The sequence below is a fragment of the Brachypodium distachyon genome, chromosome 2 (genome assembly GCF_000005505.3).
Source record: "Brachypodium distachyon strain Bd21 chromosome 2, Brachypodium_distachyon_v3.0, whole genome shotgun sequence".
NCBI classification, from domain to species: domain Eukaryota; kingdom Viridiplantae; phylum Streptophyta; class Magnoliopsida; order Poales; family Poaceae; genus Brachypodium; species Brachypodium distachyon.
Window position 1 is genome coordinate 26,045,480 of NC_016132.3, and position 24,244 is coordinate 26,069,723.

General features: G+C 40.6%; 3 protein-coding genes across 5 annotated transcripts; 1 reads left to right on the top strand and 2 right to left on the bottom strand.

Moving 5' to 3' along the window:
- Positions 1-768: 768 nt before the first annotated feature.
- On the top strand, positions 769-7,134 carry LOC100845784. The gene is made up of 5 exons (XM_003566265.4): positions 769-1,219; positions 4,198-4,307; positions 4,408-4,779; positions 5,459-6,182; positions 6,656-7,134. The coding sequence occupies exons 1-5, from the start codon at positions 976-978 to the stop codon at positions 6,727-6,729; spliced, it is 1,524 nt and encodes a 507-aa protein (XP_003566313.1). The 5' UTR covers positions 769-975; the 3' UTR covers positions 6,730-7,134.
- Positions 7,135-7,501: 367 nt separating this feature from the next.
- Positions 7,502-13,191, bottom strand: LOC100846087 (RNA-binding protein BRN1). Its single transcript, XM_003566266.4, has 9 exons — positions 12,683-13,191; positions 11,376-11,458; positions 10,050-10,101; positions 9,812-9,937; positions 9,617-9,699; positions 8,869-9,051; positions 8,238-8,574; positions 8,009-8,152; positions 7,502-7,926 (listed from the first exon to the last, which is right to left on the bottom strand). Exons 1-9 carry the CDS (start codon positions 12,921-12,923, stop codon positions 7,796-7,798), a joined length of 1,380 nt encoding a protein of 459 aa, XP_003566314.1. The 5' UTR covers positions 12,924-13,191; the 3' UTR covers positions 7,502-7,795.
- Positions 13,192-15,175: 1,984 nt separating this feature from the next.
- On the bottom strand, positions 15,176-22,404 carry LOC100822229 (protein BONZAI 3). Of its 3 annotated transcripts, none has more exons than XR_002963070.1 (17): positions 22,104-22,404; positions 21,310-21,357; positions 20,195-20,340; positions 20,066-20,114; positions 18,804-18,860; positions 18,476-18,646; positions 18,266-18,400; positions 18,100-18,161; positions 17,933-18,020; positions 17,732-17,843; positions 17,561-17,637; positions 17,350-17,487; positions 16,492-16,656; positions 16,309-16,422; positions 15,969-16,065; positions 15,632-15,849; positions 15,176-15,434 (listed from the first exon to the last, which is right to left on the bottom strand). XR_002963070.1 is itself a non-coding variant. In XM_003568531.4 (16 exons), the coding sequence occupies exons 1-16, from the start codon at positions 22,275-22,277 to the stop codon at positions 15,707-15,709; spliced, it is 1,776 nt and encodes a 591-aa protein (XP_003568579.1). In that variant the 5' UTR covers positions 22,278-22,403; the 3' UTR covers positions 15,475-15,706. The 3 variants fall into 3 exon arrangements, 1 of the variants encoding a protein (XP_003568579.1); XR_730586.3 differs by having other exon boundaries at positions 15,204-15,549; XM_003568531.4 differs by lacking the exon at positions 15,176-15,434 and having other exon boundaries at positions 15,475-15,849; positions 22,104-22,403.
- Positions 22,405-24,244: the final 1,840 nt, after the last annotated feature.

Below are 24,244 nucleotides of genomic sequence, written 5' to 3' on the forward strand. Positions count from 1 at the left end.
AAAAGAAGAAGGAACGGATAGAAACATTTTGCTCCGTTTTCGCCCAAACTCATAGGTGAAGTTTTTCTTAGGGATACTCATAGGTGATGGTGGTAATACCTAACAACTCTAACCGTCCTTTTCCTCTTGCCGAGGCGAACCGTATGCGTTCACGCGGTTTCCTATGTGTCGACATGATGGGCTAGATCTGGAATTCGGCGGCAGGCTTGGGATGTGGCCCCGGCCCACGAGCCACAACGGAATGGATTCGCCTCAGGCGAGCTTCTTGTGAGGTCCATAAAGCTGTTGTGCAGCGATGGAGCCACGTCGAATTCGGGTTTGTTGGTTTTTATCCCGTCTATCCCAGGTGGTCGGTGAAGCGGCGCCGGAGATGGGCGGCAGTCAATGGTTCAGGCACATAGACTTATAGACTTTCAAGGGCTTTCTTGTATGTTTTTTTCGTTTAAAACTCACTTGTGCAATTGTTTGGAACCTTGTGCCTTCTAGAGTTCTCTTTGTTGAGTACGTGTCTTGTACCTTATATTCGATGTTAAATGGTACATGTAAGCTTCTAAAAAAAATCTCCATCATTTTTTATTTTCTTTCTATCTTTATGCAACTTCACATATTTTCTTCGTTTTGTTACCATCAAATTTTTCTAATTTACACCTATTACTGTATTTGTTCTGTCAAATTTATGCATGTGGAGCATAAAGTACTGTTTGTAAAATTGTCGATGTGCTCACTCACCAAACTGGAAATAAATGAAGCGGCCATAAACCCGTTGTCCTCGGGCGGAAGCAGTGCCCAGCACCAGCAAGTCTCTCCCCACCATTTCCACTCCACCACCTTAGTACCTCACCCGTGCGCGCCGCACTGCCGTGCTGTGTACGCAGCGACGCCACAACCGAGGAAGCCCAAACCCTAGCGCAGCTTCGCGCGAGTCCCGTACCCTCCGGCGGCAATGGTGGCGAGCCATGCGTGAGAGCGCGCGCCATGGGGAAGGATGGCGGGGGGCAGCAGGAGCAGCCGCAGGTGGCTGCAGCGGCGGAGGGAACAGGAGGAGGAGAAAGAAGAAGAACAACGTGTAGAGCATGCCGCGGGTCTGTGCGGCTGCAATGCTTGGCCGCGCTCCTGCTCGGCGCCGCCGTGATGCTCTCCGCACTGTTCTGGCTGCCGCCCTTCGCCGGGAGCGGCCGCCGCGCGGGGGCGCCGGAACCCCCGGGAGACGCGCTCGCAGGTGAGCTCGCCTTGCGAGATCTCGGCCACTTCCTGCTTTTAATTTATTTTACCACTCCATAGTTTTTAAAATCGGTCTCGTGGTCTGGACGCTACGAGCAGTCGAGCAGTGACTATAGAATAGAAGTCACTAGAGTGAGTGGCTGTTTTACTTACGAGCTTGATGAGTTGGAGATTTGCGCTTGATTCTGGGCTTGGTGCGTAGCTTTGGGTCTCTAGTAAAGTTCACGGCTCTTGAGTAAACATGAACCAAACCTGTTATATCGTCAGTTTTGTGTTCTGTTTCCTTTCAGAGCAACATGCAATCCAAGCTTTGTTTATTTCTGCATTTTAAGCTCTGTGATGCGTTATGATGTTAATCCATTTTTATTAGCTTCTGTCTTCCCAATGTTAGGCACATATGGCTACTCGATGAACTCACATGTTTTGGTTCATCATTGTGTAGTACAGTTATTTAGGTTCCATTCTTGCTAATGTCCAGGATATGAAATGTTGGGACAAACATTTCTTTGTGCCAATTCTGGTAAATGCCTTTTCTTTTCTGGACTGCTGCTTAGTTCAAATATCCAGTTCAAGCATCTGTTCGGTCATTCTTCAGTTTTTGCTGGTTGGTTGTGTGATTTGCCTATTTAGATAGCATATCACATTTTTAGGCGTTCCTAGTGGTACTTCTGGTGTATGACTCTGTCACAATGTTGCTGTTGGGCTATAGTTTCCTTAATGATTATGTTGGAGCTCAATGTGCAACCGAAATGTACATTGAACTGTTGATGTTAGGCAACAAAGGGTTAGAAGTTGAGTTGTGATATGTTCACTTTTTTCATTGTCTCTAGAACTCTTGTGGATAGTCTGTGTTGCCAATAGGAGCATTTTGTTTATTGAAGATATATGGGTATGGAAGTATTGACATATGTTCCAGCTAGCCGGATGACACAATGATGGAACTTGTTGGTTTTCTGTAGTCTTTGTTCTTCACAAAAACATAGTCTCACAGATGTTGGTTACTTAGCTCCTGAGTTAAGTTATTGAAAGGTCACATTACAGGATCATGATGAAAAATGCTGGAGAGAAAAATGCAAGATTTATGTATGGCATCTCGCTACAATTTTTAGTGAAAGAAACAACAATTTTTCATGGGTACTGGGTAGGTGAGATAGTATCCCTACAAAAGTTGCCGCCTAAGAAAAGGCAGCACTTTTTTTGACAGGTAATGTTACACTTCCAAGATCCTGACAAAAATTGCCACGAAAATTTATCAGATAGCCATGTTAAAAGGTCCTGACAAAAAGTGCCGTGATAGAAGGCCCCGACAAAAGTTTCAGCGATATAAAACAAGTTTATTTAATGGTCATGTCATGAGGTCCCAACAGAAAATGTCTCGGTGCAAGAGTCAATGCTTATCCAATCGTAAAAAAAATTGCTGCCATAGAAAAGGCATCACTTACAAAATAGTATGTATGTTAGAAGTTCCACACCCGACAAGAAAGGCTGCATAGAAAAGCAAAACTTTATCAAATGGTGATGTTAGGAGTCACTGAAGAGGCGTGTTTTATTTTATTTTATTTTATTAATGACGAGTGTATTGAACTAATGGAAGTGATTATGTCAACTTTTGGAGCTTTAGATTTCAGCACTTGCAGATTTTGATCTAGAGAAACTTTTACAAGAATTAGGTTAATCCATGGAAGTGTGCAAGTTCACTAGTTCAGGATGTGATGTATGAATTAATTTATAACCTCAGCTGCATTCAAATATGCTAGCTGTTTATTATCGTCAAAATCAACACATAGGGTGTGCGACAAATAGCAAAGTCTTATTTGTGATTTTGGATATTGTGTGGAACCTGTCTAAGTAACTTTGAACACAGAAAAGTGGAAAGTCAATGAACTGATTAGGTATTATCAGTCTTAATTGGGCATGGGCTCTCAACATGTGGATGCACATGACTTACATAGGAGTGACAAGAGTAGCTCTGATAAACAAGGTAACGACAAGTGGTAGTTGAATGGATTAGACCACTGGAATGACTAGCTGGACTTCGGTTATTTTGTTGTCAAGAGTAGCTCTGATAAACAGGATGTTAAGTATTGACCTTCTATGAGGCCTCAAAAAAAAAACTTCTATGACTGGTCAACACAAAAATAGAACATATTAAATGTCTGTGCCAATATTACTCAAGAATTCTACAGTCAAAGACATGCTTCTCTTTTAACATTAGTACATACGTATAGTGGTGCATACATTTGACTTCTATATAAAGTATTTGGTATTTCTATTTTCTCAACACTACACGCTTCAAACCTCCCTGGAATACGTAAGATAATTGATTATGATTCTGTTTTTAAATTTGACATGTAAAATTCCGTTCAATAATTGATAGTAGCACACCATAATCTTAATATTTGTGCTTTAATAATGATTTGGATAATTACTTGTAGGATTTGATGTGTCATTGCATTTGAAATAAATAAAAATGCTTACTGAGCATTTAATGTATGTCAGTATAATTGTTGAGATTCAATGAACATGGCAGGTTAGTTTGTTATCATTAATTATGTGTCTTGGATTTAGTACTACTTTGTACTAAATCCAAGACACTTATTATGGATCGGAGGGAGTATCAAATAAGATTATCATCTTTGATTATTACCTAATTGACAGCCATATTTTTCATTGATATATACCGTGATCTCAATTAAATCCTTGTTTGACCATATTAGCCTTTAGATAGCAGTTAAAGACCCACAATACAACCATCTAGGAGCTCCTTAAAACATCCTTGGCACGGCCCTTGACATGTGAATCTGCAGAACAGAGCAGAGCTACTAAAACTAAATTATACATCATATTATGCTATGAGTAGTCATTCTCATTTTGAGAGCATATATCTTGTAGTTTTATCTGTTTATAACTTGAAACAAAGATTTTACCGCAATGATATTGAAAATATTGACTATTGCAGTCATGCTCTTTTTGCAGCTGATATAGTGGCAGGCTTTATACTACAAAAGACAGTTTCTGAGTTGAGTGAAACTACGTCTAAGCTTGAATTAGACATCTATGAGGAAATTGGCATTCCCAACTCTACTGTAAGGCAGAAACTATGCACCTTATTTATGTGCATCTTGTCATGTACAGTGTGTCCTACAATCTATCCTAGTGATTTCTAATTCTTGAATGACTGTACAGGTAACTGTAAATTTTCTACGACCATTAGGTGCATCAAACTGGACAAACGTCATCTTCAGCGTCGTGCCTTATCCAAAGTACTCAACTATATCATCGACATGGTTGAGCATTCTTAGGTCTTATTTTATGTCCTTGGTTGCACAGCAGTCAACACTCCACTTGACAGAGTCACTTTTTGGGAACTCTTCATTCTTCGAGGTGATGAAGTTCCCTGGAGGAATAACCATTATCCCTCCACAAGCTGCATTTCTTGTGCAGAAGCCTTATGCATCTTTCAACTTCACTCTGCATTTCCCAATCTACAAGGTGCAGGACAAAACAAATGAGTTGAAAGACCAAATGAAGACAGGACTACTTCTCAATCCCTATGAGGTTGGTGCTCTTCTAGTTCAGTTTACATTTTAATAGTTTTATTCCAATAATGATTGTCGATGTTCTAGTTTGGACCACGTCTGTTTACACTTGTTGTCACCACATTGTTGTTGGACCATATCTGAAAAGGTTTGGATGCTTTTGCTTCGTGGTACTTGTTTTGCTTAGATTCCTGAGCTTCCATGTGTATGCACATGCTCACATCAAATAATTGTATAGTCTAATGGCCATGCAATTACTCTGACAAGGCGTGCATGGCCCTGCTGGACATGTTTCTGAAGAAAACCCTGGTGCATTTCATGTCATCCGAGTAGTTTGTCTGTGAGGGACAATCTACACTGAGAATATTGGATTTTTGTGTATGAATGTGGCAGACTGGCAGAACAAGCAAGAAATATATACAAGATCTTATTTTTCAACTTTGTACGCTTGCATACTGCATTGTTAAACATTGTAAAAATAAGAAAAGGTATATATTCCTATGCAATATAAACAGTCTAGAACACCCGCAATCAGTACAGATCTCTGGTTTTCCATAACTCCGTACTTGCCTCAACACTCTTATTTCGTTGGGCTTAGAAAATTTGGGGTGTCAGGCATAATTTTCTGTTGTAATAATGATGTGCATTATTATATCTTATTTTTGTTCTTCAGTTGATCTTCTGTTCCCGCTTTGCAGAACCTGTACATCAAATTGACAAATTTGCAAGGTTCAACAGTTGATCCTCCAACAATTGTTCGGGTCTCCATTATTCTTGAAGTTGGGAATCATCAGCCCTCCCTTCCAAGAATGAAGCAGCTGGCACAAACTATCACTAATTCATCTTCAGGAAACTTGGGACTTAACCACACTGTATTTGGCAGAGTAAAGCAGATAAGCCTTTCGTCTTATCTTTGCCATTCTTTGCACAGTGGCGCTGGTACTGATGCACCTAGTCCAGCACCTGTGGCTCATCAAGGCCATCATGATAATCATCATCATCGTCATCATCACCACCACCACCACCACCACCACCACAGCCATCACCATAGTCACGAAGTAAAGAAGCATTTGGCTCCATCTCCTGCACCTGTACATTCTCATGTGGAACAGCCCAAATATGGATCTCCAACCCCATCTGGTTGTTCATATGGATGCACCAATAAACCAAAGAATAAAGCTCCTGTAGCCCCAGCGGCTGAACCAGTAGCTAATAATTATTATGATTCACCTCACACCATGCCTCATGCATGGTCGCCATCATCTATTAGTCCATCACCTTCTGTTACAATTAATCCCAGTAGGCACCACATCTCCCCTGCTCCATCTCCAGCATCTGCAAAGCCCCCGCTGCGTACATTATCTCTCTCTCATGTACATCATCCTGCTCAAGTGCAAGCTGTGCCTCCTGCCCCTGATTCATGTGAGTCTTTTCTCCCTTTTCACATTTCCACAACTGTCAGTTACTGTTAATTTTAAGCGTCACTCAAGGATTGGAGTTGGTAGATTATTCTATAAAACAGCAGTTACATTCTATGCAGACTTTGAATATCAGTTTCCATGCTTGTCATTGCAATTTGTGTGATTTAGTTAGATGCTGTGGTGAACTGTGATGCTACATGTGCATGAAAACTGCAATACTATGTCACTGATGCCGATGAAACTAGTTAATGGCTTAATTTATGTCTTGAGAAGTTCTTACATAAATAATCGATTAATATCATTATCATCGTTGCTCTTTGTTTTAATATTTCTGTGTTAGGAAATTGTTCATCCTGTTACCTGCATTGCCATATGCAAATTATTCAGTTATCCACCCTGTTACGGTGTTACCTATTTGTCATGTAAATTATCATATCCTCTTGCTATTTATCATCCACTGTTTTGTTATTACAGCATTTGCCGCCCGAAGGCATTCATGTCAATGGGCCCTCGCATTCCTGCTGTGTTTGCTGATGGGTCTACCATGACGAGTACAGGTCATATATATATTACTAAAGATAATCGAAAATAAGCAGCTCCGTCAATCATCAGTCTGTCTTGCGAGCTGCCGTGCTGTTTCCACAAGGTCCTTCGTGTCAGGCGCGAAAAATATAGTACACCCTTTCAGGTGTTGATGTTAGAGCATGTAAATATGGGTGGGGGGGTTATAAGGCAAAATGGGCATCTCTATATATAGTGGTCAAAGCCAGTGCGGCAGGCCCTTGTGTTGTTGCACATGTTTTGCCCAGTTTTGCTGCGCAATGGTGTTAAAAAATGGTGGAATCCAGCATAGAGGTTTATACTGTTTGATATGAGGGTATAGCAGTTATCTTCAATTCCAGTTCTCAGGGGTTCAAATCAACAGTTTTGCATTTTGGCCCGCAAAAAAAACAGTTTTGCATTTTTGGTGATTTTGAATGCCTCAGGTCTGTTGAACAGCGAGGAAACATAAAAAGTTTTCAGAAAAAAAACTAAGGAAAAGGAATAAGATCAGATTGTACTTTTCCCGAACACATAGGAAAATGTTTCCAGAATTTGCACCGAGATCTTGGATATACAACCTTAAGCAGCGTTTACTGTGCGCTTGAATTCAGATGGAGCAAGACAAGCTAAAATACCAACTTAGCACAAACACGACCTACAGACCACACTTGGCTATGCAACTGAGCAGGATCGCTGTTCCATAACCTGACTGTTGCTAAGGTTACTTGTAAAGGAAAAAACATTCAAAACGTACAAGGAAAAACCATTCAAGGCGTTAAGGAAACCGAACGGTGTTGCCACAAGGAGTGACCCATGAGTACAAAAATAAGGGAACAAATGAATGAATCAATGTCTGATGTACAATGAGTGGTCTGGCAGTACAGTTTTAATTCTACGTCTATGCTGCAACGAAATACACAATTTAACAATTTTCAAGAATGTGAATTGAACAAAGATACACAAGCCCCCACCTGGTGGAGGGCCAGAGGAAACACTGGAACGATCAATTGCGCGACACATATGTACCGATTTTCCTGATCGTGTTGGCATACGAGGTTATCAGTTGCACTGTCAATAAAGTTTATTGTGCTTGCTGTTGTCTCTCTTGAGTTGTACTTTCAGCTTTTTACCACCTAACTGGAACCCGTTCATCATGCTTATGGCTGCTTGCGCAGAGGCAGGAGAATCGTAGCTTACAAAACCTGCATCCAGTCAGGAACAAATTAACAAATAATGTTTGTATGATGATAGTTCCAAAAATTCCAGCTTGGCAGAGTTAGTTACCAAAGCATTTACTAGCACCAGTTGCTTTGTCTACAAAAACTTTGGCACTCAATACTCTACCAAAATTTTGAAATGCATTCGCTAGATCTTGGTCACCAAATTCTTGTGGGATGTGATAGATAAATAAATTGGCTCCAGGAGGACCTGTACGCATGATAAGTATCTGTAAAACAAATTTCAGAAGAAATGAATGATGAAATGACTAATTTCATAAGTATTAGAGACAAACCCTCTATCTGTGGACCAGGGTTGCTACTGGTACTTGAAGATGTGGGAGATGTAGCATTTGTGTTTGGAACTTTAATTGCATTATGAGAATTCATGTAAGGACGACTATTGATAGCACCACCAGGATATGACCCAGGATACTGCATACCAGGAGCAGCCGGATAAGGGCTGCCCAACTGCATTGAATTAAATGATCTAGTAACTGAGTTAGGGGAAAGTTCAGAATTAACGCCGCGTATTGAGCTTCCTTGATTGACAGGCTGAACCATATTCTGGAAGGCTGCTTGATTTTGCATAGGCGATAAAGGGTATTGCATAAGTCCATAGGTTCCCTGTGGCTGCAAAGATCAACGAACTAGAGTTATATCCCCCAACACAAGATATGGTTGCAACAGTAAATGTACAGCAACTATATGGAAGTATCTAGAGAACGACATGAATAGTGAAAGGTAAGAACGAAAAGTTTCCACTTCCACAGAGTATGCCTTGACAAGGGTTTGTTTCAGCAAAGTGAAAATCTGTGTTAAGAGTAAGCTAGGAGTACTGCTATTTAGTTTAAATTGTATAACTACAGGAATAGCCTTTTATTGTATGATGCACTATAACCTCAAGATTTTAGTACCATAATTCACCTGGTAGCCAAATCCATTATACTGAGGCATATATCCCATCTGCAAGGCACCAAACAACGAATTCTGCTGCATGGCAGTTGCGTTTGACATATTAGACGGCTGAAAATGAGCTTTTTGTGCTTTTCGAGCCTGCCTTTCCTTTTCTGTGTCGGCCCATTTTACAACCAAAGGTACACTTGAACCCTAACAGAAAGATAAGGGCACATTAGGATTTATTTTACGAGTCATGAAGTTGTGAAAGGAAAGGAAATGATTAATATAGATGTGTGTAATATTGCCCAAATTTCCAAGCTCCAACCATTATATTTTGGAAAAAATAAACAAAAAATGCAGCAAATAAACCATGATATTTTTTTCTCTGCAGATATATCATAAAATGGGTTCTCTATGGATCCCCACAAGTGATCAGTTCTTGTGTGAATTCTTGAGGATCCAGCAAGACCAACATTCATTCTTCTGCAGGTGTCAATTGCACAAATTTACATAGTTAGTTGGATCAATATCTGGGCTCTGAAAATTTGCAGTCTGATCTTTGCAACCCTGCTCCTGTTACTCGTACAAGATTAAGAATTTTCATCTCAAATAGGACAGATAGAACAATCCAACACACATGTGGGCTAAGCTAGATTTGACTGAAGTAATCCAACTATAGTGGGGTATGCAGCATGTTTTCCAGGAGAGCCATACCAAGATACTACCAGCCTACCAGGTCAATATGAATTGTTCAGAATACTTAATTTTCACAAACCTCTATTTTGTGCTTCCCATTTAGAGCTTCGATAGCTGCCATAGCCTGCTCTTTCGTTTCATACTTCAGAAAGGCACAGCCGGCTGCAACATCCACAGTAGGTAAGCAGATAATAGCGCAGGTAAGTCTAGAAGAAAAGTGAACTTCGTTTCAATTCATAAGAAAAAAGCAACTCCTCTAACGAGGTAGTTTTACCTTTGCTCGTCTGTTGCGAACCTCTCAAAATCTGCAAATCCTTGATGTTGCCATATTGTGAAAATAAATCAGTCATTTCAGCATCTGTTACATTTTTTGGAAGCATTCCAATGAAAAGTTTGTGCTCTGAAAGTAACGTGTGGACATGTCAGTTGAATGAGGAGCAATATAATATCCTGACCAATAATTGATAGACAAATGTCCTTAATGGATGAAATCATTATAGGGAGCCTCATACCCAATCTTTCCAACTCTCCATCGGCATATTTTACTTGCAGTGGACTTGGGGCCTGGTTTCAAACAGAGTAAAATGCAAGGAAAAAATGTTGAGGACAGTCAGAGTGAACTAACAGACTAACAGCAGTGCTACAAAAATGGAATTGGTGTTTATGGAATATACGAAGATATTGAAAAAATAACAAACCCAACAGTTACTGGACTGCTGTTCAATACGCTGATTGCCAACCAACATGAGCTATAACTTCATAACTATGGTCCATATGCAAGGAGTCAAGGACTAGTGCATCACTGTTGGCTAAGCTAAGTCATCAGTTGTCTAAAGTTATCAAATTGTGCAAATCATAGATTCGTAAGGTTCAAGGTTTAAGTCTGATCAGCTATATTGATTCTAAAGAAAAAAAAGGCCTGACAAATATACACTGATATGATTCACGTACTTTTAAGGGATGCAACAGGAGTGAGATCATATGAACCTGCCAATGAACTCTCAGCAGAAAGGATGGAAAATTGGACTGAGAGACCTGGTTACTCATTCTAATTGGGAGCTTATACACTTGTTTCAAGCAGAGAGATCCAGAGAATATTTGGAGGAAAGGATTTACAGAAATAACTGGAGCGATTAACAGAATATTTGAATATAAATTTGTCTGCACCGCTATACTGTGTCTTCATCTAGCATAATAGATGACGACATGCATTCCACATAGACATTTATTCAAGAAAATGGCCAGTCCATCAACACAGCTTAATTCGACCAGATAAGGATTAAGGACACACCTGGACTACCTTTTCCACTGGACCCAATTAATAGAAGGTTCCAAAAACTAATATGCTAAATTAAATAGATGAGCCAGTAACATGTACTCGAAAAATAACATTTTGTCACTTGATCCACCCTAGGCATGGAAGGCCTTGACAACAGCAATTCCCAATGTGACCAAACTCTTGATAATGTAAGTCAGGTAAATTATTCGTTTGTACTACTATATGATCATATGCAACCTCAAAATGGCTATCTTACTTAAATGCAACGATACCGACAAAGGTACTGACACAGTCAAACCAAAACTTGATGTTTAATAGATCACCAATTAATAGTTAACTCCCTAGGAATCTCCCACTAAATATTCACTTAAACCTAACTACTAACAAGACTTCCATAGACATGCATTCACTCCTGATTCATCCAGTGCGTACTACACCCAATATTTTTAAAAGCTCCCAAGAAGTACTGGTCCAGAAAGAAGGAAGCCTTCAGAGCGATCAGTTGCTAAATTATACCCAGGTAGATACATGTGAAACAAGCAGGGTTGTGTCCACATACCCCAGGAAGTGTGCGTTTGTTGTGATATGCATTCACTGCCTTGTCAGCTTCCTCCCTTGATGGGCAGATCAGGAAGCAGCAGCCTGCAACATCCAGTATAACTTTATCAAAATGAAACTGATATATCACGAGGGTAGCCATCTGAAATGAAGTCCACTGGAACACCGAAGGTAACAAAGATTATCATATGAAAACACTGGAGTAATAATCTCAAAGTTTGTAGCAAACACAATTTTGAATTTGCATATGTAGGATGATATCTTATTTAATTGTTGCCCTTGGGAGAATAAAAGCAACACTTAAAGGTAGCAAAACTTGAAATACCATGAAAAGGTAAATTCCATGATGGCACAATTTTTTTAAAAAACAAATCCACCGAAACAGCAACAAACACATCATAATTCCACTGGTCCTCAATTCCAGCCTATCACAGGTACAGAGATGGCAGATATTTGTCCAGCTATTGGTTGAAGTGAATCTGTACTAACATGCACAGCTTACATCCGGGGTCCAATCAGCCAGCTCAAATTCGACATCAAGTCAATCTAAATTTTCGAACAAAAGTTTAATTTGCATCCCAGGGTCAAAATATACACCAGGAGCAACAAAGTTCAAATGTTAGTGAAAACCAAACTTCTGGCAAGAAAAATAAATACCAATCTGAGTTTAGACCCCACGCATATGAACAGCACAAAATTCCAAAAACAAATTACTGGCATTGGGCCAAACCCCACTCATTCAGCAAACAATGCATGCTCAAGTGGTCGAAAAGCGGATAATCTCCAGTAAACACCCAAATCTCCTAGTACATAATTTGGCAAACAGCGGCCATAAGATGAGTAACCCAAAATGAATCGAGGATAAACAAGACTTTGGCGAAGGTTTTGGCTTTTCTCCCCCCATGAAGCTCACATCATAGCAGAAGCTACCAATTCAACGGAACCCAGCACAAAACTCCCCATGAACAGCCGGAATTCCTCACATTGCGCCTAAATCGCCACGAAAGAACCCAATTCTCAGTAAAGCACGAAACCTTTTGGTCTGAACTCTGAAGAAACAGAATATGCGAGCTGAAATTCCTCGTCGGCATTGCCGCGAGCAGAGCACAGAACACACATGGGCAGCCGGGAACACGGGGAAAAAAGAATGCAAGCAACAGAACCATATTCCGTCCTTCCCCCACAGAGCCGCGCCCAGATCCCGACCCCCTCCGAAAAGAAAAAACAGAGACAAGAACGGAATGGCACATTGCAAAGGGGAGCGAGCAGTGTGGAAATCCTCTGGCGGGGGGCTGTACGGATCCGGACCTCGTGACACCTTGGTGGCCTTGTCGCGGATGACGGTGACCTCGTCGACGATGGCCACGTCGCGGAACATGGCGGCCAGTTCCGCCTCCGTCATCTGCTTCGGCACCTGGCCCACGAAGAGCTTGACGGAGCTCTCCTCCCTGCCGCTGCCGTCCTCCCCGCCGCCACCTCCCGCCGCCGCAGCGGGCTGGTGGTGGTGGTGGTGCTGCTGCTGCTCCCTGTCGCCTGCGTCCTCCGCCATTGGGCTGCGGCGCGCGGCTGGCTGACTGGCTGGCTGGCGAGCTAGCTGGCTTAGGGTTTGCGTGGGAATTTCGGCTGGCCTGGTCTAGCTCGCGTAGGTGGCGGTGGAGGAGACGGAGACGGAGTCGGGGCAATTAATAGCAGTAAATAAATAGTGTACAACTGAATTAGGACAAGGCGAAGAGCGATGGATATGGTATGGCGGCCAAGACAGACAGAGTGACAGACAGAGAGGGGAAGGCAGCTGTGTGTGTGCTGCTTCCTGTGATTTCCCCTCCCCTCTTCTTCTTTGGTCCCAACGGTTTTCCCCCTTTTTATTCGTCTGCGCTCGCTTTTCAAATCTGCTGGTGTTTTCTTTTCCATCTGTGAGATGGTTGCATCCATTTGTAACATAAAGATATGTGTCTGTATTTAGTATTTACTGGAGTACTCTCTTTATCCAGATATATGAAACATTTAAGGCAAATTTTGATTAATTATTAGACAAATAATATTTCACATGTGCCATCAAATTTTATTTTTTTGAATATGGATCTACTCCCTTTGTCCAGATATATGAATCATTTATGACCAATTATTAGACAAATCGTATTACACATGTGTCATTAAATTTTAATATTTTGAATATCTTTATCTTTATTACTACTTAAAGAGTTTTTACTTGGTGGTCGTCAATTCACCTTCCATGCATCTTCTCTCCAAACACTGGCAAGTGACAAATGGGCCCGCCCCCATCACAGTGACCTCACGTTCTTCTATCGCTTCAAACTCCAAGTTCCTCCAATATCTTATTCTTTTGCGGCCTCCTCCCTCAATGAAGCCGCAGTTGCCGTCTCCACTTTCTAATTCCCAATTCCCCATCAACCGACTATTAGAGCAAAATAAATACTAGTGACAAAAATCAAACAACACATAGTGTTATTATTCTGTCGCAATGTAACATGTTCCGTAGCATCGCACGGGCACCTTGCTAGTACATATAAAGATCTGAGTTGGTGGTCGTCAATTCACCCGACCAAGACTATTTAATAGCTTGTTAGATGATCGTCACTTGATTGCCACCCATGTCAACTCCGTAGAAAAACTCTTAATTCACACTAACTAAGGAGTGTCTAGTTTGATGATAGATTAATTATTAGTGAAGCAGGCATGCGCATCGATCTTCTTCATGCTTTGGAATTGGAAATCAAAGTTACTCCCTCCGTTCCTACATTCTTGTCATGGTTTTAGTTCAAATTTGAATTTAGAAACCACTGACCAAGGGAGTAGCATGCAGTAAAAGTCACTTGCCAACCATGAAAAATTGGAGTCACCATGGGGACAAGGACAGAACAGGCCTGCACCCCAATTGGAACTATCCCTCTCAGTCCTCGTCTTGGGAAGGTTGGCATGTCACTCTCTCCTTAATCCGTCTGATAAAAATGGTGCTGGGTGTTTCCATGGAGAAATGGCTAGGTAACCATGTCTTGTTCCCATAATGCAAAAACAAATATCACCTCGAAAAATATGCTGCAAAAAGGAAAAGATAAAACCCTTCTGTGTCAAACAAAAAAGAGAAGAGACAGAGAAAGAGAGCGAGAGAGAAACCACATGGTGTCCGTAGCAATCTGAATGATCATTCCGTTTTGCTTTGGCATGTGTTAAGAAAAAGGGAAAGACAGTGATGCCTAACACTAATAACAGGGTGGGTGCCGCGTTGTCCGAAATGACCTTGGGCACCAGTGCCATAGAGGCTGTCTCCCTTTTTATAGATAACTTTTCAAAAAAGAGATACTCCTACACAGTTCAGGCTTGGGACAAACCGTTAATCTGCTTCGCCATTAACATACAGAGAATGTTCCAGAACTTCACCATCTGAGGCCCTGGTCGACCGAGACTGTCTCGCTTCTAATAACACTTCAAGAAGGCCAACTAAAACCTTTCCCGGTTATCTGTTTTTAAATAACCTACCGCAGTTAACTTAAGACAGAGTATAATACTACGGAGTAGAACACACGCAGCGAGGAGAAGTGTATATAAAACAAATTAAGCCGGCTCCAGCGCATTCCAGTTGTTGAAAATAGGGGACAAATTGAGAAGAAGAAACAGAGACAGGGCGGCAAGCGCGCCACATGCATGATCGGCGCTCACCGGTAATTGTGTGTAACATGCCCGCCAAGTCTAGGCTGGCTTCCAGTGCGGCCACATGCCGCATGCCACGCCATGCCGGTTGGCCATCAACTGGCTTAGCTAGCTAGGCTGCCGATGGTCAACTCAGAACAACCACCAAAATTAATATTCCTTTTTTTTTCTGCATCACCCACTGCTTCGATTCATTTATTCCTCCTGGAATCCAACAATATGTTTTTTATAAAGCGACCACCTTTATGGCAGTTGTATTATCATATTATTACGTCATTTTAAACGTTACTGTCAGGGGCCGTTGGATCCTCGGATCAGACGGCTCATGTCCACCATCAACTCGTTTTCTTTTCTTTGTATCTTTGATTGATGAGCCTTCTTCCATTTTCTCCTGTAACCCAACATGCAAGAACTTGAGTTGCACAACGAATCATCTCAGCCAAGAACTTGAGTTGCAAAACGAATTATCTGATCCAGTAGTGTTAATTTACAGCGACGTACTCAATCTGGGTGGATAGCATCGAGGATTTCAGTATCAGATAGGCCTAACAGAAGTAGCACGGAAGTCAGATAGAGGGCAGAATTTACACTTGCTAGCTGGTACTCGCAGACCAGCTCATGATGATGAGGAGCAGCGGCGGAGTTTCTTCGACTTTTCCACAGCTAGGGAGGAGGAGGAGGGGGGTATGCGGGCACAGAGGCTGCGTGCTGGGGAGGTCGCGGTTTGATGTCCCGGGTGCGCATGTACTCCAGGAACTGCCCCGGCAGCTCTTCCAGCAGAGACTGGGCAACCGAGACATTACCACCTGCACATATAAAATTGTCATAGGTCAGCAACGAAAAAATCAGGCTTGTTTCATGTCAGGATCTGAGTACTGCTGCTGTTTGCACTGGTATAAAACAGCTGGAGTAGCAAGAGCCAAACCTCGAACTTCTCTCATGGGGACAAACTGGACAATGTCACGTGTCGCGACCCTGCCGGTTGAGCTTTCCAGCCGCTTGCCAAAGTCTGCATCTAGGATCTGCCAGAGAGAAAATTGCCAGATAAACATGTGGCGGTGCTTTGCATTGCAGTGGAAAGTAAAGGCAACACTAAGAAATACCCAGGTGCCAAGGTACAACGTGTAACAGCTCAGCCTAAAAACGGTGAGGTTTTCGTTTGTTGTCATGCTCCCATTTACAGTGTATATGCATACAGTTTATTCAAGACTTAAGTGAAATCGTTCAGAGAATGAAATCTTATCAAATGCAAGTAAATCCCTTACCGTCATTTGAGAGAAATCAGCATTTCCTACTCCCACAATGAGAATTGATAATGGTAAATCTGATGCCCTTACGATAGAATCTTTTGTTTCTTGCACATCAGTGATAACACCATCCTGCAAAAAGAATGCTCAGGTGAATTTTATGAACTAACAGAGGTCACACGGGGATACCTGATTACATACTGTGATAATGAGCAAGACAAAATATTTGTTGTTTCCATATTGCACAGAATGGCTAGCAATTTCTGCAGCTTTGTTGATCACGGGTCCAAACAAGGTCGGCCCAGCGAGGGAAACACTGTAAAGAGTAGAGGAGTACGCTGACATGATGCCTTCAACTCCAACAACCTGTTTTCGAAATAGAACAGTCCATAAACATGAATAGCAGTCTAAGAAGTAAAAATGGTATCTGCTGTAAAATTAGAAAATACGAAACACCAGTCTAAGCAGTATAAATGAGATCAGTGCTATATATATGACGCACTCCTTTCTGGCAACATTCAGCATGACTTCAGAAACAGTGCCACACATAACTTGTAGCACCATAGTTTGTGGCTGTTACAATAGTGATGGCATGTAACCCGATAGGTACAAATCTTCTACACTTCTAAACAATGTAGAGATTTTTTTTAACACACTCCTTTATATGTCATTCATAAATTCAACAAGAATCTAATTTCCGAATGAGCAATAGGGGCACATAAACATTTGCAAGGAAAGCCAAAACAGGAGGCTATTTGCAGTTGAACACAATTGGGGTTAGAGCACTACTAATTCTTGCGTGGGACATTATTTGTTCTGTTAATACTACTGAAAAATGTGGAAACAAATGAAGCTCATGGCTTGAGTTCAATCCTGCAGTAAACAAATATCCAAAAGTTGGTTCATAGGGGAATGACTGGTTGCTCTGAGGTGGTTATACCAAATTTTAGCACCAAGATTATTAAGGGGGGTGACCAAATTTTAGCACCAAGATTATTGTACATTGTCAAAAATTAACTAAATAAAATAGACAGAACTCATCAGATATGAATCTCTCACCTCACAGTCATTGGTAGTTGAATTCAAATTAAAACAGTGGGATACATGTCCTTGCGGTATCTTTGCTCCAAAACCCCATGCAGGGAATCGCCTATCATTGTCATAAAACTGCAGAACTTCGCTAACCCCTAGTATTGCCTGGTACATCAAATGACTTGATAAGAGCGATATCCTTTTCAGAAATATCTTAGCACGTCAGACAATTCCTAACCTGCTGGTATGAGTTTGGTCTGCCAGAGGGGTCAATGTAGTGCAATGACTGTGGTGTGCGAGGGTCACCATTTGAAGCTGGAAACATATAACAAAATAAAGAACAGACATAAAACTTATATGATTGACAGGGCTACAGGTAAATAGTTTATGATCAGAATCTAGAACTTACCAGTAAAATCTACAGCCACCATAAAATTGAGCTCAAAACCGCCAGAAATATAGTCCAAGAAAGTATGTTGAACTTTTTCCTGGAACTTATCCAAGAACAACTGCCCTTTCAACTGAACACAGATTAGATACATCAAAACAGGTTAGATCCAGTGGAATATTTTGCTCAGTACATTGCATCATATAAGAAAAAAAATGTAACCTTCTTTTGTCCCTTATGGCTGTAAAAGTTTGCTCCAGCCTTAGAATTATGGATATTTTGAAGCTGAGTGATAGTTGTCTGGAGGGCCCTATTTGTCAGAAAAACAACGACAGTTATGCTCAGGATGAATGGCAGAACATGCCATAATACTTTCTCGGTCAACCTACCCAATAAATTGATGGTCTCCACTGGCATCGAAATCAAAACACTCAACTAGCAGTGGGTTATCCTGAAATGAAGTAGCAGATTAAAACCAGCAGACTACTGTAGAATTGCGTTTGTGTAAAACCAATGCTAACACAAATATCCATATATACAGAAAAATGCACTTGCCTTGCTACCGTATTGTTGTGATGTCAGTGTTATGGGCCTCCATACAGGGTTTAAATTGTTAATGACCACTTCTGTTTTACATATAGGAACGGCAACAGAACTTTCTGTCAGTCTCGATACTTTCAAAAAGGGATCCTGCACAATAAAAATAATTTATTTAGAACTGCAACTAATGGGACATCTTATAACTAGGATGGAAATTATCCATACACTTTTGGAGAACATGTCCTTGTTATCCAGGTTCAGGCAGTGGAATGTCATCTCGATTGCAGTCCTTGAGGAAGAACTTTCCTCAGAATGTACTGTTATTGTGCCCAGAAGGGCATGTTGAGAACCACTTCGGAGGTTCAACGTCAGGCTATGGTTGGACTTCGTGACAATCTGTGAGAAGAGCGAAGGAGCGCAAAATAAATATCAAGAGACGGCATTTGTGCTTTTTTCTCTTCGTCATTTGCATTTATTTAGAGAAATTGTATACTGCAATGAGACTTCTTATTTCTGGTAGATGCATTTGATCATTTATATGACGTTGCACAACCTCAGATAAATTGCAGCTTGCTTCCCCTAGATAATCTTGCTCATTCAAGTTCAACATCTGCATAAGACAAATAATGCAAAGCTTCAAAGTTGCATATAAAGGAACAGAGTAGAAATTCTACGCAGGCTATGCTGCTACTGTCTTGCTAATGCTGTAAATAGCTTAGGTAAAAGATAGCCTATCTAGTACTCCCTCCGTCCCATAATTCTTGTTGAACTAAAACAACGACAAGAATTATGGGACGGAGGGAGTAATTGCTAGTTTTTCTGCAAAGCAAAATAATTGAGAATCAGTTCACTACCCAGATTGTATCGAACAAATACTGACAACTGCAAAAATTCTACATCTTGTTTTGAGCAGTTGTTGACTGTTTGCGTACAATAATTATGTACAGTTTAATACCTTTTGACCTTTTGACCAGATATTACAATAGGCAGGTGCAAAATAATGAGTTTACAAACACCAGCTAGCATGCTCACATGTGTGTGGGAGAAATCATGATGTTCAAGTATAAAATATAATGTCCAATCTGGATATATACTACATGTTTTACACCAGTTACTCGATCCATTAGTATTAGAGGGGTTTTAACTCTTTGTTGGTAAATATGCATATCCATATCGGAGTGTTTTGGTATATTTGGTTATTACGTAATAACATTTTTTTGACAAAAAGAAAATGCACTCATGTATGCAGGTGTTTCTCTTATGTACCAATTGGCTGCATTTATAGGCATCGCTACAGAAGGCGTAGTACAAGGAATTGATAGTTTGGCGCAAAGCAAGTAGAGTGGATCACTAGGGAGTTTATGTCTCAGTTTGGGTGGCGTGCTAGCATGACATTGCTTAGTTCGTAGACCAGTTCATGGTGTGGCCTCTCACACTTTGAGATGTGGTCACATGTTTTGTGTTTGATATTAATAATGTCAGGCATTAGGCTATATGCGTCCTGTATGAAGAGGCCGGGGGTAATAAAGCTTCCGTTGGTAGAAAACAATGTACTGAATTGTTACCCCTTTACTAGGCATCTAGACTATGTTCAACATCTGGGCTTTTTTTTCTGCATGACTGCCTTGTCTTGTATTGAGACCGGAACCCTTTTGCATTATTTTCTATTAGGAGCATGAAAGGCTTAAAGGATTTGCATCACCAAATGTGGCTGAACAAAAGCAACTATGGTTTGACTTCAGGCATGGCTCTACAGATAATCAAGTATTCCAATTGAATGTGTAAAGTAAAAAAAATGAATTAAGAATGACATACCTTCACTGGTGTATTATGGTACCTTGTGTCAATGTCATATATCCTGAATCTGTCATTAGTAGAAGAAAAGGTAGCAGTAAGTACGAGCTTTCTACAGGTGAAATGTACATTTATATGTTTCAAACTTACACAAGAGGTTGCACAATCTCAAATTGGTAATTAACTGTAGCTTTTGTGATCCATGAGGGTTCCAGTGAATTCAATATCACTTCAGTGCGGCCAATCTCTTCTAACTTCCCATCTATCTTTGCGTAAACCACTAGCATAGGATCACTCTACACCAGTAGCAGATAATAGTTAAAGTTGTGGTTGATACATGCACATACACAAGCAACCAAGCACAATTAAGTACCATAGCTTTTGCTATATGCAGTAAAAATATTTGAACAATATTCAAACACAACTCGTGAATGTAAATAATGCAACGATCTTCGGCATGTAAACACATATATCATATACGGAGTATAAACTAAAAGAGATCAAATCAACATATCATTCAAATGAGGCATTTGACTTTCTGGGTTGGTGGTTTGCCTTGAGCATGAATCATGTAAAACTTGGTTTCACCTATTCACAATGTAAGCCATATTTTTCTTTTGTTAAAACTTAATATTTGCATGGCAAGTAGATGTCCCACTGGAATCGTTGCTCTTCTATTACATAGAACCTACAAGTTTAAACTAGAAAATCATCTTTGTTTACCTTTTGTATCACAACAATAAGCCAAATCATGCCAATATAAAAATGCAATTATAGCTCATGCACAAAATTTATTGGTCTACAAGAGGTAAAAACTGTATAATAATTAATAAGAGGGTATAAAAAGGACACATGGACATAGAAGCACAAAACTACATCGCTTCACACACAACAACTTGTTATTTCCTTAGTCTTAACTTAAAGCTTTTAGTGAAGAGCCAAAGAGTATCCAATGTTGAGAAGCACCTGTTTCAGTTCCAACAATTTAATTCCATTTTCTAAGTTATGACACAGTAAGCTGTACTACTGAAATGAAAATTGCAATATAAAATGGAATATATTTTGTTTTCCTTTCTTCCTTTTCTTTTCGTTCTCGTTCTTCCAGTTTTTTCTGCCCTTTTCTGTCTGTTGATCGGACAGACGTTGTTACCTCAGACTCCTTGTCTGTTTGGAATATATGAGGTAGACAATTGTCTACCTTCTTATATGCAAAAATTGCAATATAGAGATTGAAATGCTTAGAAAATAATAATTACAATTTGTACCTTAGAAAGAACATCCATATTCCTCAACTTGGATGCCGAAAAAGATAGCTGTGATGAAGGAAGATGTAACATGTCAGTGTACGAGATCAGATCGACATCCACAATTGACTACTCCCTCCGATCCATATTAATTGGCGAAATATTACATGTATCTAAACGCTTTTTAGGCATAGATACATCCATATTTGTGCAAATTTGAGACAATTAATATGAATCGGAGGAAGTAACTGAGAACATGTTAGCATGCAATGGGCACGTACGTCGTACATCAAATTCGTAAACAGTATAGCTGGCTTGAACATATAGGGTAAAAAACACTCCAACTCTCCAAGCAAAAGACTATATTTGGGCATGCATTAAAACCACTATGAAGCATTTCCTAAATCCCCAATTCAGACGAGCAACACCATTTTCAAAACTTCAGTGATAGCCCCCAAAACTTCACATGTCAAAATTTGCATATAGCGACACAGACAAAGAAAAAAAAAGTACCGTTGAAACCAAAACCAAATCCGTAATTCGCACGGGCAGAGAATTTGCAATGCTGAAAAGGTTGGTGAGAGAATCGAAACATCTAGTTCGCTGTGATCTAGTGAAAAACGAACCACATTTATCAAATAAACAACACCAAACCCGCCTAACCGGACAGCGAAGCCCCAAATCTACCTCGTGATAACCCATCGCGACGAACCCCAACTCCAAAATCCCACTTCAATTCAATCTCAACGGGCGGGCAATACAAATCCACGAGTAGCGAGTGGTGGATACTAGGGTTTTCCGCGGAGCGATGATACCTCGAGAGGCATGTAGAGGCCGCGGAGACCGTTGTTCTGGAGGAGGTAGTCCACCGCCTCGTTCAGCCCGCCCTGGCCCTGGCCCGCCGTCGCCGGCCCGCGGCCCCCGCTGGCGCCTGCGCCGCCGACGGCCTCCATGCCGCCGCGCACGTCGCCGGATAAGCACCCTCCCATATCTCCGATCTCTCTCCCTTCACCCAACGGAGCCTGCTGAAGTTTGAATGCGAGTTGACTTGTGAACTGATCGTTGCGTTCTCCGGAAATCCTGTTTCTCCCAGAGGAAATATTTGTAGGACGGGAGACGGGAAGCGGTTGAGCCTGGAAGCTCGGAGGACACGATGACGCGGCGGTCCCACACGCTTTTTCTATTTTTGAAAACCGATCTGCAGCATGAATCTTCCTCTTCCTTTTTCTCCGAAAATCTTCCTTTTTTCCCATTATTACGCGGTCTAAAACCATGTAGGAGTACTAGGGTAGTTTCAATCAACAACAAAGTACACGGAAAATTTAGTAGTGCTCGAATACCGGAAGTTTCCAGGCATGGAAGAGTAAAGAGCCGGCATTGTAAAAGATTTCTCTTGTTTTTTTTTGCGAAGAAAAATATTTCTCTTGTTGGTGACTCCAGATTATAGATCCATGGAGCTATTGTGAGGTGCTACAAGCGTTGCCAGCTATTTTTCCCGCGAGTTGGCAGCCCACTTGTGTATCCAATTTACAAATTAAATCTTTACTCCATGAAGATCAAAATTGGCAGGACTGACACTTGTTAACTTTGCACAAACCAGTGAAACGATTATGGATTACTGTATTCGACAACATTCATTTTAAACGGGTAATGTATGTTTTTTAGTCGTAGCAACATAAGCAATATAAGAGCGTGGCATTGGCTCTAGTAACGGCATAGGGAATAGCAAGTCCTTAGCAAACCTATTAAGAATTATTATTAATGCAATCGAGTATTATTCATTCTACCGTAAGATTAGCGTAAAGCCACCATACATGGTTCATTGCAACATAACATTGTCGCAACTTTCTCCTACTGTGAATGAAACAACAGCCCCACCTGTTAGGTTCTCGAAAAAAATGTTGTTTTTACGGTGACAATAAGTAATGTAAATAATGTGTATATTTTCCTTAATTATCTACGTGGGAGAGATAAATTATCAAATTGGTGCATCTGGGATATGCATTATCACACACTAACCCGAGAGAAACTATAAAAAATTGTACTAAGACAGACAAATTCCTACACCTTGATGGTTTACCATGGTATGTGCTCTAATTGAGAATATTTATTTTCAGCTTACCATTGGATCGATCAATGTTTATCTCTAACTTTGTATATTTCCTCTGTACGTGTATGAAAAGTCTATCTCTAAAAATCACTATTGACCACATACATTAATTTTATTGGCATTCCAATATTTATTCCTTTGCACGCATTTAGGTATTTTTTTGCTTTAGTAGTGGTGTTTTGCTTTGATATAGGTGTTTCATCTTGGTATTATTGTTTTTCAACATTTACGTCTTCTGCATTTTTTCTTTTACTATACTTGGTCATACCATTTTTCACAAGAGACCTTACAAGGTTATTTAGGCCTATTTGTTGCTATCCATTTTTCCTTTATTTTTGATAGCGAGATACTTTACTGTTTTTTTCTTTGCGTGTTTTTTTATGGCACGACAGGATGCTGCTTAGTTTTAAAAAAATACTCCAATATTTAATTCAAAGACTTAAAATCGGTCGAAAAACAAGATATACTTCCTCCGTCTCATATTAAGTGACTCAAATTGCACAAATATAAATATATTTATAACTAAATAACGTTTACATGTAATATTTCAATACTTAATACGACGGAGGGAAGTACGTATGATCATGTTTGTATCCTAATCACGACCCAAACTGGAAAGGGAAATGGGAAAAATGAGAGCGCACGCGGGCGTTGCTTTCTCGTCATGCGGGTTTTCTGTTCCGAATGAATATGTCACTGTATCAGTCAAATCACCACCACGCTTATGCGCCAAAAAAAGAAAAACACCACGCTCACGCTCCTATTGTTGAAACTGACCAGGTGAGACGTGGTTCCAAATTTCCAAATGTCACGTCCAACATCCAGCGCGTCGTGACCTTGACTTCC